The 14,109-nt window shown below is 46.8% G+C and overlaps 1 protein-coding gene across 1 annotated transcript in view; it reads right to left on the bottom strand.

Annotated features, from left to right (window-relative positions):
- The window catches only part of FRAS1 (Fraser extracellular matrix complex subunit 1), a 279,515-nt gene that overhangs the window by 182,719 nt on the left and 82,687 nt on the right, over positions 1 to 14,109 (bottom strand). The window contains exons 15-17 of the mRNA XM_087723886.1: positions 11,632 to 11,772; positions 7,287 to 7,427; positions 6,028 to 6,201 (exon numbers count right to left, since the gene is read on the bottom strand). Of these exons, the coding sequence (XP_087580012.1) occupies positions 6,028 to 6,201; positions 7,287 to 7,427; positions 11,632 to 11,772 (456 nt within the window). The remainder of the gene's footprint in view (positions 1 to 6,027; positions 6,202 to 7,286; positions 7,428 to 11,631; positions 11,773 to 14,109) is intronic.

Raw genomic sequence — 14,109 nt, 5'->3', positions numbered from 1 at the left:
GAGCTGCAGAAGACCAACCTAGAACGAAAAAAGAATGAGGGAATGTAAATGGATGAAACTCCAGGAGGGAAAGGATGCAACTCCAGAGTAATAAGAGGCAACTCACTCTAGATATTATGTGGGAGAGATATCACATGATATCTCTAACAGTTCTCAGAGTATATGGTGGATACAGATAGCAGAGCCTTCGGTTTTGCAATATTTTGTCTGTAGGCGTGAAACAATAAAGAACTCAGCTTGGAAGAATCACCATATGTCGTTATTGGTTTCGGGCCTGACGCGAGTTGAGCAAACATGAAATCCACATTAGAACACATTGCCTTGAATAAAGATGGACAATCTTATTGTAGCCATGGGTTGGCCCACATCCATCCATCTCTCCATCCATTCTCTATCCATCATCTCTCTCTCTCTCTCTCCATCCATCCAGCTAGCTATCCAATCACCTGCCTATCCATTCTATCCATTCTATCTATATATGTTTCTATCCATCCATCCATCCATACATCATCTACCCTGTTTCCCCCAAAATAAGATCTCCCCGGATAATAAGCCCAATCGGGCTTTTGAGGGCATGCGCTCAAACAAGCCCTCCCCCAAAAGTAAGCCCTCCCCGAAAATATTGCAACACGGCAGCAGCTATGAGGTGACCATGCTCGCCTCCTCCTGCGCCTCAAAAATAATAAGACCTCCCTGAAAATAAGGCCAAGTGCTTATTTCAGGGGTCAAAAGAAAATAAGACCCTGTCTTATTTTCGGGAAAACATGGTAGAAATCCATAATTTGTTTATTATCTATCTATCTATCTCTCCATCCATCAATCTATCCATCCATTCATTCTCTATCTATCATCTCTCTCTCTCCAACCATCTATCTAGCTATCCAATCATCTGTCTATTCATTATACTATCTATCTATCTATCCATCCATCCATCCATCCATCCATCCATCCATCCATCCATCCACCCACCCACCCACCCACCCACCCACCCACCCACCCACCCACCCACCCATCATTATCTATCCATCCATCATCTATCTGTCTATTATCTATCTATTTATTTAGCTATCTATCTATCCATCCATCCATCCATCCATCCATTCTCCATCCATCATCTCTCTCTCTCCAGCTTCCCATCCATCCATCCTCCACATGGCTTATTACAGATGTTGATGTAAAAGATTAATTTACCTCCCTTCTCTCCCATTCTGAGATGGGGACTTAATCATAGTACCTCTGTTAATCAGAAGTCACTCGTTTACTACTGGGATTGACAGAAAGAGCTGGAGCGGCTTGGTGGCCTAAATGGTGAAGAAGCTTGCCTCTCACTCGGAAGGTTGAGAGTTCAATCCTAGGCAGTGGCAGATGTTTCTCTCTCAGGGTGCCAAGAAAAAAATATCTGCTGTGAACTCCCTGTGATGTCAGGAAGGGCATCCGGCTAGTAAATGCTCAGGTCCACCCAGTCAACCTGACTCTTCCCTGAATTAAGGGATTACATGGCCGTAAAAAGGGAATTTTATTGAGAGAAAGGGAATCAGTTTGGTGTAACCATGGACCTGGGAGTCTCTGAGTTCTAATCTTGCTTTAGGCACAAAGCAGTGGTGGGTTCTGACCAGTACGTCCTAGTACGGGCGTACCGGTGTCTGCTGGGAGCAGCAGGCACCGTTCCAGTACGGTGCTTCAGAGGGCCCACCTGCCTGCCCGCGTTCCTTACCTGTATTTGACCCAACCAGGCCATTTGCGCACGCGCATGCAGCATACGGCGCCCACACAACACTCCGCTGAGCAGTTGGAACATCGCAGACAGTGGGTGCACATGCAGGTAGCGGACGTCCGGCCTCGTCGCGGTTCCACCACAAAACTGCGGTAGAATAAAGCGCGCTTGACGAAAGCGCGTACGTGACGTCATCACAGCGCGACGAAAACATCGCGCTGTGAGCGGTAAACTTAAAATTAAAGCGAAAACCTTACCCTAACCCCCCAAACCTAACCCTAAACCTAACCCTAACCCTTAACCTAACCCTAAACCTAACCCTAAACCTAACCCTTAACCTCACGCTAAACCTAACGCTAACCCTTAACCTAACCCTAAACCTAACCCTAACCCTAAACCTTAACCTAACCCTAAACCTAACCCTAAACCTAACCCTTAACCTCACGCTAAACCTAACGCTAACCCTTAACCTAACCCTAAACCTAACCCTAACCCTAAACCTTAACCTAACCCTAAACCTAACCCTTAACCTCACGCTAAACCTAACGCTAACCCTTAACCTAACCCTAAACCTAACCCTAACGCTTAACGTAACCCTAAACCTAACCCTAACCCTTAATCTAACCCTAACCCTAACCCTAACCCTTACCTTTATGTGAATCGGCTTGCTTTAATTTTATTTTAATTTTAATTTAATTTATTTTTAAATTTTTTCGTCGCGCTGCTGATGACGTCACGTACATGCTTTAATCCGGCGCGCTTCAGTCTACCGCGGTTTTGACGGGTCACTCCTCGTCGCAACGTACCAGTTGCCACGGGATCCGGAACCCACCACTGGCACAAAGCCAGGTTGGATGAGCTTGGGCCAGTGCCTCTTTCTCACCCCTAGGAAACAGGCAATGGCAAACTACTTCTGAAAATCTTGCCAAGGAAACGGCGGGGATTTATCTAGGCCGTTGCCAGGAGACAAAGCTGACTTGAAGGCACTTAATAACCAAACAAACTTGACAGAAGGCATGGAGGAGTTCACTGCTTGTAATTTGGCCATTTTCAAACCAATTTCAACTGCCGGATTTTGGGACAGTGGGTGTGTCAGGCTGCCGAAAGAGGCTATGGACAATCAGAAACTAAAAAGCTGTCTCTACGGGGATACTTTAGCAATAGCAATAGCAATAGCAGTAGACTTATATACCGCTTCATAGGCCTTTCAGGCCTCTCTAAGCGGTTTACAGAGAGTCAGCATATTGCCCCCAACAATCTGGGTCCTCATTTTACCCACCTCGGAAGGATGGAAGGCTGAGTCAACCCTGAGCCGGTGAGATTTGAACCGCTGAACTGCTGATCTAGCAGTAGCCTGCAGTGCTGCATTTAACCACTGCGCCACCTTGGCTCTTTCCTGCTTCAGGCAGAGGTTTGAATTATTTGGTCTTCGGACTCTCCTCTTGCCGTCTCTACGGCCGGGATCTGCTAGTCTCAGCATCCTCCCCTCTCGTTCCAATTTCCCCCAATCTATATCATAAGCAAATTTTCTTGCTTCGTTGGTACATATTCTGGGTACAAATGCTGAACTGGTGCTTTTAAGAGAGAAGGCGATGTGGTATTGTTAACCAAAAAACAACAACACACACACACACACACACACACACAAAAGCCACCCTTGAGCACAACAAAAAATGGAGTTGAGAACTACCTTTGAACAGGATTTTCTTCCAATAAATGTCAGGACAACCTAAATCACTTGACAAAACCACTTTTTATTAGCCCATCACTTGAAGGCAGTTTATTGGTCGGCTCAGAGATGTGTTTCGCCGATGTGGAAGTTATCCAGATCTGCAGAATTCTTTCTTTCAAAGTGATTTGTACTAAGGCTGCTTCAGATTGGGAGCTCAGGGAGGGGTGCGTGTGTGTGTGTGTGTGTGTGTGTGTGTGTGTTGTGTGTTTTGCATTTATGTCAGAGGTGGCATTCTGCCGGTTCTCACCGGTTCGCCCAAACCAGTAGCAGTTGCCCCAGCTCTACTGCATCCCATTTAGGCACTTAATTAAGGCAGAAGGCAGAGTGCTCACATTTGCGAACCGGTAGAAGGTAAGTGAATACCACCCGTTTGTGTGTCTCTGTCTCTCTCTGTCTCTGTCTCTGTGTGTGTGTGTGTGTGTGTGTGTGAGAGAGAGAGAGAGAGAGAGAGAGAGAGAGACAGAGAGAGAGACACAGAGGGAGGGAGGGAGGGACAGAGACACAGAGAGACAGAGGGGGGTGAGGGGGAGAGAGAGACACACACAGAGAGGAAGGGAGGGAGAGAGACACTCAGATGAAGGAAGAGAGGGAGGGAGAGATAGAGAGAGACACAGAGGGAGGGAGGGAGGGACACAGAGAGAGTGAGACAGAGAGGGAGACAGATAGAGATAGAGATAGACACACACAGAGAGAGGGAGGGAGTGGGAGAGAGACACAGAGAGAGAGAGGAAGGGAGGGAGAGAGAGACACACAGATGAAGGGAGGGAGGGAGGGAGAGATAGCGAGAGACACAGAGGGAGGGAGGGAGGGAGGGAGGGAGGGACAGAAAGAGTGAGATAGAAAGGGAGACAGACAGAGATAGAGAGAGACACAGAGGGAGGGAGAGACACAGAGAGAGCGAGATAGAGAGGGAGACAGAGAGAGAGAGAGAGACAGAGGGAGGGAGGGAGGGGGACAGAGACACACAGAGAGAGGAAGGGAGGGAGAGAGAGACACACAGATGGAGGGAGAGATAGAGAGAGGGAGAGATAGAGAGAGACACAGAGAGAGGGAGAGAGTGGGAGACAGACAGAGATAGAGACACAGAGAGAGGAAGAGCGAGAGGGAGAGAGACACAGAAAGAGGGAGGGAGGGAGACAGAGATAAGAGACACACAGAGAGAGGGAGGGAGGGAGGGAGGGAGGGAGGGAGAGAGAGAGAGAGAGAGAGAGAGAGAGAGAGAGAGAGAGAGAGGGAGAGAGAGAGAGATTTGACCCAGCTGTCTTTTCCTGAGAGTATACAGCTGCTGTGATGGACAACCTTGTGATCCAGGGAAGAGAAGCATTTGCTTTCAAGAGTACGAGATAACGGCTTTGGTTGCACTTCTAGATGCTTTAAAGCAACTTCTTGGAACTCAATCCTCAGTACAGTGGTACCGCTACTCAACATCTAACTCTCATCAGACTTCAGACTAGGAGTGAAATTCAGCAGGTTCTGACAGGTTCTGGAGAACCAGTAGCAGAGATTTTGAGTAGTTTGGAGGGGAACTGGCCAATACCACTTCTGGAGTGGGGAGGGAATGGGGATTTTGCAGTATCCTTCCCCTTCCATGCCCACCAAGCCATGCCCACAGAATTGGTAGTAAAAAAATTGGAACAGACTCCCTCGGGTCTAACATTGGTAAGGCAAAGAAAACATTTATGTTTTAGGCAGCCTTCTTTTGGCGCCAAAAAAGGCTCAAATGTGCTTTAAATTTGAGCCACGGTGGCACAGTGGTTGGAATGCAGTACTGCAGGCTACTGCTGCCGACTGCCGGCTGCCTGAAATTTGGCAGTTTGAATCTCACCAGGCTCAAGGTTGATTCAGCCTTCCATCCTTCCCAGATGGGTAAACTGAGGACCCAGATTCTTGAGGGCAATAGGCTGACTTTGTAAGCTGCTTAGAGAGGGCTATAATGCACTGTAAAGCGGTATATAAGTGCTATTACTATTGCTAAATTCACTTCAAAAGCATCTTTTTTTTTCTTTGCAGTAGGAGGCCCCAAGACACACAGAGGCATTGGGCTGCTTGAGGAATTCAATCTCAGCTAGTTCTCCATGTTAAAAGACTTACCGTATTTTTCAGCGTAAAAGACGCAGCAGAGTATAAGACGCACCAAGGTTTTGAAGAGGCAAATTTTTTTAAAAAAAAGTTTTTGCACTCTGCAAACTCCCCAAAATAGCCCTTTTTTCGCGAAAATGAGCCTGTTTTTTTTTAAGGGCATGAATAGCCTTTAGGAGGTTTGCAGAGTGCTCCGGGGGGAGGGGGCAAAAACGATAAAAAAGCGGCCCAAATTTTATAAAAACGGGGCTGTTTTTTGTCAAAAAAAGGGCATGGATAGTCTTTAGGAGGCTTATGGAGTGCTCTTTGAAAGCCTCCATAAGGCTATGTGGTGAAGGAGCCGAGTTTGAGGAGGCAAAAAAACCACTGTATTCAGTGTATAAGACGCACCCAGATTTTCACCCTCTTTTTTGAGGGAAAAGGGTGCGTCTTATACTCCAAAAAATACGGTAAGCTTCTCTTTTTCAGTTATAAACTTGGGAGAGAACGGATCTTTGCTCACCTTTGCATATCCTGTCCTCGTTACTGTAGAAGTGGGCTTTGCACTGAGGCAAGCAGGTGCCAATGGGCCTCTCCTCAAGGCTCAGGTGCGGTTGAAGGTTCTCCTCTGGGTTCATGCACTGCGTACAGTGTGAATGTTCTGGGCCAACACAAGCCCTGCAGGATGAATGACAATCTGCAGAAGAAGAAGAATTGGGAAACCAAACCGAACAGATTCAGCGGTGGGTTCCTACCGGTTCGGCCAAACCAGTGGTGATTTGATGGCCTGGATCACTGGAACCAGCAGCGACCCAGGCCTGCCATGCCCCTGAACCAGTTCTCCAGGCGGCGCCATAGGCGGCCATCTTGTTTTTGCATGTGCAGAACAATTTTAATTGCACTGCGCATGCTGTAGGAGGTGATCAGCCTGCGCCCGAGGGCAGGGTCAAACTTGTCAACAGTCTTGAGTCCCTTCACTCCCAGAAGAGATCTAAGTCCAGCCCACCTCAAATCACTTTTATTCTTATCTACCGCCAATTTGCTCTGACTGTTAGTAGTTCGGATTCTTGTAGAGAGCATTAGCATGCAATAAATCTATATTCCTTTGAACTGCCTGGGCTCCTGTGATTGACAATGACCATATTTTTTGGAGTATAAGACGCACCAAGGTTTTGAAGAGGCAAATAAAAAAAAAAAAGATTTTGCACTCTGCAGACCTCCCAAAAATGGTCAGTTTTTTGTGAAAACGGGCCCGTTTTTAAAAAAAGGCATGAATCACCTTTAGGAGGCTTGTAGAGTGCTCGTGGGGGTGGGGCAAAAAACGAGCAAAAACCAACTAGTTTGTCGCAAAAATGGGCCCATTTTTTGTCAAGAAAAATTGCATGCATAGTCTTTAGGATGCTTATAGAGTACTCCTGGGGGCTGGGGCAGCCAAAATTAAGCAAAAAAAATCAGCCCATTTTTTCACTCATTTCTGCCCTCCCCATCCCCCAGGAGCTCTCTGAAAGCCTCCTAAAGGCTATGCACAGCCATTTTGGTGAAGGGGGCAGAGTTTCAGGGGGCAAAAAATGCTGCACTCAGTGTATAAGACGCACCCAGATTTTCAGCCTCTTTTTTGAGGGAAAAAGGTGCGTCTTCTACTCCGAAAAATACGGTATCTGAAAAAGTCTCTTAAAAGATTTCAGGAGAAACGAAAAACTTCCCAAACGTTAAAACCGGAGGAGAGAATGAACGGGAGAGATTTCATTCGTCGGCCTATCAAGACAGAGATATATGGGTTACCTTTGCAGAGGTTGTGGTGCTGATAAAAGCCCTCTCCACAGGCGAGGAGACACTGGCCCTGGTAGAAGGCCTGGGGGAAGGAGCAGGAGGAACACTGAGTGGGCAAAGGTCCTGTGCAGCCAGCGCACGAACTGTGGCAAGCTGGGAACAAAGAAAGAAAGAAAATGTTAGTCAAACCTTTCACGATTTGGATTTTAGAACAGTGTTTCTCAACCTTGGCAACTTGAAGATGTCTGGACTTCAAGTCCCAGAATTCCCCAGCCTGCGAATTGTCTGGACTTCAAGTCCCAGAATTCCCCAGCCAGAATTCACTGGCTGGGGAATTCTGAGACTTGAAGTCCAGACATCTTCAAGTTGCCAAGGTTGAGAAACACTGTCTTAGACTAACAGAATAGCAGAGTAACAGAGTCGGGAGGGACCCACTCCAAGGCCTGTTTCTGTGGTTCCCCTCTGGGAACATCTTAATGTAGAGCAACAATTCCTTTTTTGAGCTCCTCAGAAAGTTCATTGCCATGAGGCGCCATGTTGAACTTCCAGTGACTAGTAAGAGAGAGCGAGAGCGAGAACGCCAAATTTAACACCCTTGCTCCCCCTTCACACCTAAGACCTTGTAACACTACCAAGTCACAATGCACCAAGCAGGGAAAACGGCTACCGTATTTTTTAAAGTATAAGACGACCCATCTTTTTCCCACACAAAGAGGGTGAAAAGCTGGGTGCGTCTTATACACTGAATCCAGCATTTTTGGCCTCCCGAAACCCCGCCCCCTTCGCAAAAATGGACATGCAGAGGGTTTGGGAGGTCTGCAAAATGCTCCAGCGGGATGGGGAGGGCAAAAATGAGCAAAAAACGTGCCATTTTTTCCTCGTTTTTGCCCCCCCCTCCCCCAGGAGCACTCTACAAGCCTCCTAAAGGCTGTGCATGCCCTTGTTTTGGCAAAAAAATGAGGCAAGCAGAGGGTTTGGGAGGTCTGCAGAGTGCAATTTTTTTTAAAAAAAAAAATCCTCTTCAAAATCTTGGTGCGTCTTATACTCCTGTGCGTCTTATAGTCCGAAAAATACTTGGTACTTGAGCCCCACTTGGACATTATCACACAGGGATGTTGCCTCACTTTTGTTGCTAGCAGTTAAACATTAATGGCTGTGTGTTGCCTTATTTTGAGGGGACAGCATATTTACACTGTCATACAAGCTGTATACTCACTACTTTACATTGTAGCCAAGTGTTATTTCTTTAGTGTTGTCACATGAAAAGATCTACCTAAATATTTACCAAACGTATACATATACATTTTTTTTAGTATATTTTATTTTCATTTTCATACGCTCACATGTATACACCATACAGTATTAAACAATAATTGCATCAATTCCTCATGTCGACAATGCCCCAGAAAATAAAAGCCCAATATACCTCTTCCATTCTCCATACACCTCTTTCTTCCACCACCCCCTCCAACTTTCTATCTTCTCTCCATCATCCCCCTCTACCCTACTTCCCCTCGCCCTCTACCACTCCTCTCTCCAGATCCACTCCCCCCCCTTCCTTTTCGCCTCCCCCCCCCCACCCTCTCTCCCATCCCTCTCTACCCATCTTTCTTCTTTCCTACTCCTCCTCCCCTCGGTGTATTTCCACTATATGTTAATGTATTTGGCTTATCCTATTTTTAAAAGAAAAATTAGAGAAAAACAGTATACATGTGAAGTCACATTGCATTGAGTACATCAGAGGTGGGTTCCTACCAGTTCGCACCTATTCAGTAGAACCGGTTTGTCAAATCTACCGAACCGGTTAGAAGAGGTTCCACCAGTGGACCCGGAAAGCAGGCCACGCCTACGGAAGAGCTTCCAAAAATTTTTGAAACCCACCACTGGTCCTTGGATATGATTATTCTACACTATCATGCTCATATTTATAAACTCAGTGCCTCTGTGAAAGGTAAGGATGACTACTGCGTTTGTGGTGCAATCAGAACATTGCGTGTGTTGAAGTTGTTTTAAGGCAAACCAAAGATGCCTTTTAAAAAACAAGTTGACATCATATTCTTATGCATGCCAGGGCTGTGTGTGAGGTAATTTACGGTGATTCTGACAAGTGTCGTCGGCATCGTCATATCCGGTCACATGGGCGGCAAGCCACTCCCATCCGGTCACATGGGCAGCAAGCCACTCCCACAAAGGAGGCCACACCCACAGAGTAGGTTCGAACAATTTTTGAAACCCACCACTGGAGTACATATACATTTGTTATCGTAAAATTATAAAATCCATAAAATTATCCGCTACAATGTTCTACCCGCCAATGACTACTTCAGCTTCAACCGCAATAATTACACAAGCACAAAATAGATACAAACTTAAGGCAAACCGTTCCAAATTCGACTGCAGAAAATACGACTTCAGCAACAGAGCGGTCAATTCCTGGAATGCACTACCCAACTCTGTGGTTTCTTCCCCAAACCCCCAAAACTTTAACCTTAGAGTGTCTGTTGTTGACCTCACCCCATTCCTAAGAGGTCTGTAAGGAGCGTGCATAAGCGCACCTGTCCCTGTCCTAATATTTATTTTTATTCGTATCCATTTCATGTATCCAAAATCATGTTTCTACATATATATGTTGTCTAATACATGCTTGATAAAATAAAATGTGAGGGGGTACAGCCGTTCTCTAAGCGGTTTTACAGAATCATCCTCTTGCCCACAACAATCTGGGTCTTCATTTTACTGACCTCAGAAGGATGGAAGGCTGAGTCAACCTCGAGCCAGTCGGGATCGAACTGCTGGCAGTGGGAGGCAGAGTTCAGCCTGCAATGCTGCATTCTAACCACTGTGCCACCGCGGCTCTTGTCTATGGATTGGCTCCTCCAGAACCCTTCCTCCTATCTTGATTCCTGCACCCAGTGCTATCGAACCAGATAATATGTCGGAAGACTAGTAGTAGTCTGTTCAGTTCATCAGTATTCCAGGAAGACTACAGCAGCTGATTTAAGCAAAAGATCTATTTGCTATGCAAAACAGCAACACTAAACAGCAAGCCAGCTTGTTTTTAAATAAGATTTTCCACTCCCCGACCACTTAACACCAGCACTGATTTCAACGAGCCTAAAAACATTGATTACTATGTAGAGTTTTCATACAACGAAGCATGAAGCTATTAACTGCACGCACTGATTTGCTCACATACAGTGCGTACGAGCCAGTGGTGGGCTTCAAAAATTCTTCGAACCTACTCTGTGGGTGTGGCCTCCTTTGTGGAAGTGGCTTGCCGCCCATGTGACCTGATGGGAGTGGCTTGCCGCCCATGTGACCTGATGGGAGTGGCTTGCCGCCCATGTGACCGGATATGAAGATGCCGACGACACTTGTCAGAACCACCTTAAATTACCTCACACACAGCACCGGCATGCATAAGAATAGGATGTGAACTTGTTTTTTAAAAGGCATCTTTGGTTTGCCTTAAAACAACTTCAACACACGCAATGTTCTGATTGCACCACAAACGCAGTAGTCATCCTTCCCTTTCACAGAGGCTCTGAGTTTTATAAATATGAGCATGATAGTGTAGAATAATCATATCCAAGGACCAGTGGTGGGTTTCAAAAATGTTTGGAAGCTCTTCTGTAGGTGTGGCCTGCTTTCCGGGTCCACTGGTGTAACCTCTTCTAAGCGGTTCGGTAGATTTGACGAACCGGTTCTACCGAATAGGTGCGAACTGGTAGGAACCCACCTCTGGTATGAGCGCACGTACCGATACAGGTAGTCCTCGACTTATGGCCACACTTGAGCCCAACACGCCTGTTGCTAAGTGAGACTCTTGTTCAGTACATTTCGCCCCATTTTACGGCCTTGCTGGCTTCACCGTTGTTAAGGGAATCGCTACCGTGGTTAGGTTAGCCAGACTTTGCGTGTCAGAAAGTCGCAAAAGGGGACCCCTGAGCCAACTCAGAAGTCGTGAGAACCTCATACCGGAGGCTTTCATGAAGAGATTGGACTGCCATTTGTCAGAAATGCTAAAGGGTCTCCTCCTTGGGTGGTGGGGGTTGGAGTAGATCAGTGGTTCTCAACCTTCCCAATGCCACGACCCTTGAATACAGTTCCTCATGTTGTGGTGAACCCCAACCATAAAATTGGCGTCTCAGTTCCTAAGATCATCGAAAATATGTGTTTTCCGATGGTCTTAGGTGACACCTGTGAAAGGGTCATTATACCCCCGAAGGGGTCCTGACCCACAGGTTGAAAACCACTGGACTAGATGATCTACAAGGTCCCTTCCAAGTCTGTTAATCTGTTAAACAAAAGCCCAGCCCTCCAAAACCTACTTTCAAAGCATTCCCAAGATTCTTACCTCTGCATGTGCGGGAACCATCCGCGTAGTAGCCGTAGGGACATTCTGATAGGCAGTTGCCACCCAGCAGAACTCGGCCGGAAGCACAGGACAAACATCTCAGCTGCTCCAGGTAACACCTGTCACAACCTTCGCGGCAAGCTGGGAAAGAGGAGAATCCGATTAGACACAGGTAAAGGTAAAAGGTTCCTACATCTATCCTGGTTGTTCCTGACTCTAGGGGGCGGTGCTCATCTCCGTTTCAAAGCCGAAGAGCCAGCGCTGTCCAAAGACGTATCCGTGGTCGTGTGGCCGGCACGACTCAACGCTGAAGGCGCAGGGAACGCTGTTACCTTCCCACCAAATGTGGTTCCTATTTTTCTACTTGCATTTTTTACGTGCTTTCGAACTGCTAGGTTGGCAGAAGCTGGGACAAGCCACGGGAACTCACTCCATTACATGGCACTAGGGATTCGAACTGTTGAACTGCCAACCGCCATATAAATATAATAAATGAAATAAATGAAATGAAACCTTTACTACCTGTACTAGGTAACAGTAAAATGCCTGGGGGGGGGAACCATTTATCCTTTCATTAATGCTGTATGAGGGTGAGTCCTCCCCCCCCCCGCCCTTACAATGACTCTTCCTCTTATTAAAATTCCCCAAGAGGGCTTGAAAAAGGAGTGGCGTTGAACACCAAATATTTATGCTGGCAGGTGTGGCTCTCTTCTGCTGATAAACCCACCCTTAACTCCGGATAATATTGTGTTTACCATCTGGGCAAACAAAGTCCCCCCCACCCCTCAGAAGAGGGACTATGAATTTAAAGGAATGCCTCACCCCTGAGGCAAACTGAGAAATGGGCGAGTCTGTTTGAAAAGATCGGATGGCCTCTATGAAAAACTCTTCAAAAAGAAAGGTGCTTTCATACATTTTAGCAATAGCAATAGCACTTAGATTTATATACCGCTTCGCAGTGCTTTTATAGCCTTCTCGAAGCGGTTTACAGAGTCAGCCTCTTAGCCCCCAACAATCGGGGTCCTCATTTTACCCACCTTGGAAGGAGGGAAGGCTGAGTCAACCTTGAGCCAGTCAGGATCGAACTGCTGGTAGTAGGCAGACTTAAACTGCAATACTGCTTTCTAACCACTGTGCCACCAGGAGGGAGAGTGAGAAAGGGAATTAAGAGAGGAAGGGAGGGAGGGAGGGAGGGAGGAAGGAAGGAATAGCAATAGCACTTAGACTTATATACCGCTTCATAGTAGGAGGGAGAGAGGGAGGGAGGGAGGGAGGGAGGAAGGAAAGAAGGAAGGAAGGAAGGAATAGCAATAGCACTTAGACTTATATACCGCTTCATAGTACTTTTACAGCCCTCTCTAAGCGGTTTACAGAGTCAGCCTCTTAGCCCCCAACAATCTGGCTCCTCATTTTACCCACCTCGGAAGGAGGGAAGGCTGAGTCAACCTTGAGCCAGTCAGGATCGAACTGCTGGTAGTAGGCAGACTTAAACTGCAATACTGCTTTCTAACCACTGTGCCACCAGGAGGGAGAGTGAGAAAGGGAATTAAGAGAGAGAGGAAGGAAGGAAGGAAGGAAGGAAGGAGGGAGGGAGGGAGGGAGGGAGGGAGGGAGGGAAGGAAGGAAGGAAGGAATAGCAATAGCACTTAGAGTTATATACCGCTTCGCAGTGCTTTTACAGCCTTCTCTAAGCGGTTTACAGAGTCAGCCACTTGCCCCCAACAATCGGGGTCCTCATTTTACCCATCTCGGAAGGACAGAAGGCTGAGTCAACCTTGAGCCTGGTGATATTCGACCTGCCAAATTGCAGGCAGCCGGCAGGCAGCAGAAGTAGCCTGCAGTACTGCACTCTCACCATTGTGCCACCTCTGCTCTTTTGTGCATTTTTTGCTTTCTCCCTCCCATGGGCACTTCCATGCACACCTACAGATAGTCCTCGAACTTACAACGGTTTAGTGACCGTTCAAAGTTACAACGGCACTGAAAATGTGACATATTATGACCATTTTTCACACTTATGACCTTTCCGGCATCCTGATGGACACATGCTTGGCAACTGGCTCATAGTTATGACCATTGCTGTCTCCCGAGGTCATGCGATCTCCCTTTTTTGGGGGGCGACGTTCTGACAAGCAAAGTCAATGGGAAATCCGGATTCACTGAACAACCAACTTACTAACTAATTTAACTGCAGTGATTCACTTAACAACGGTGGCAAAAAAGGTCCCAAAATGGGGCAGAACACACTGAACAATGGTCTCTCTTAGGGAATTTGGGGCTCAACTGTGGTTGTAAGTCAAGGACTACCTGTATACAATGTCTTCCTTCTGGACCTTCTTGTAAGTGAGCACTATACAGGTCCTTGACTTGTGACCGGTTGCTTAGCAACCATTCAAAGTGACGACCTAACTTGAAACGGGGGATTTGTGACCCGGATCCGGGACTCACTTAACAACGGAACTCAATTGCCGTTGTAAG

The sequence above is a fragment of the Thamnophis sirtalis genome, unplaced genomic scaffold, assembly GCF_051295495.1.
Source record: "Thamnophis sirtalis isolate CommonGarterSnake01/CBP01778 unplaced genomic scaffold, rThaSir2_p1.2 scaffold_10, whole genome shotgun sequence".
Classification (NCBI taxonomy): domain Eukaryota; kingdom Metazoa; phylum Chordata; class Lepidosauria; order Squamata; family Natricidae; genus Thamnophis; species Thamnophis sirtalis.
Note: the sequence above shows the minus strand (reverse complement) of the source record. Positions and strands in the feature narration are given on the sequence as shown.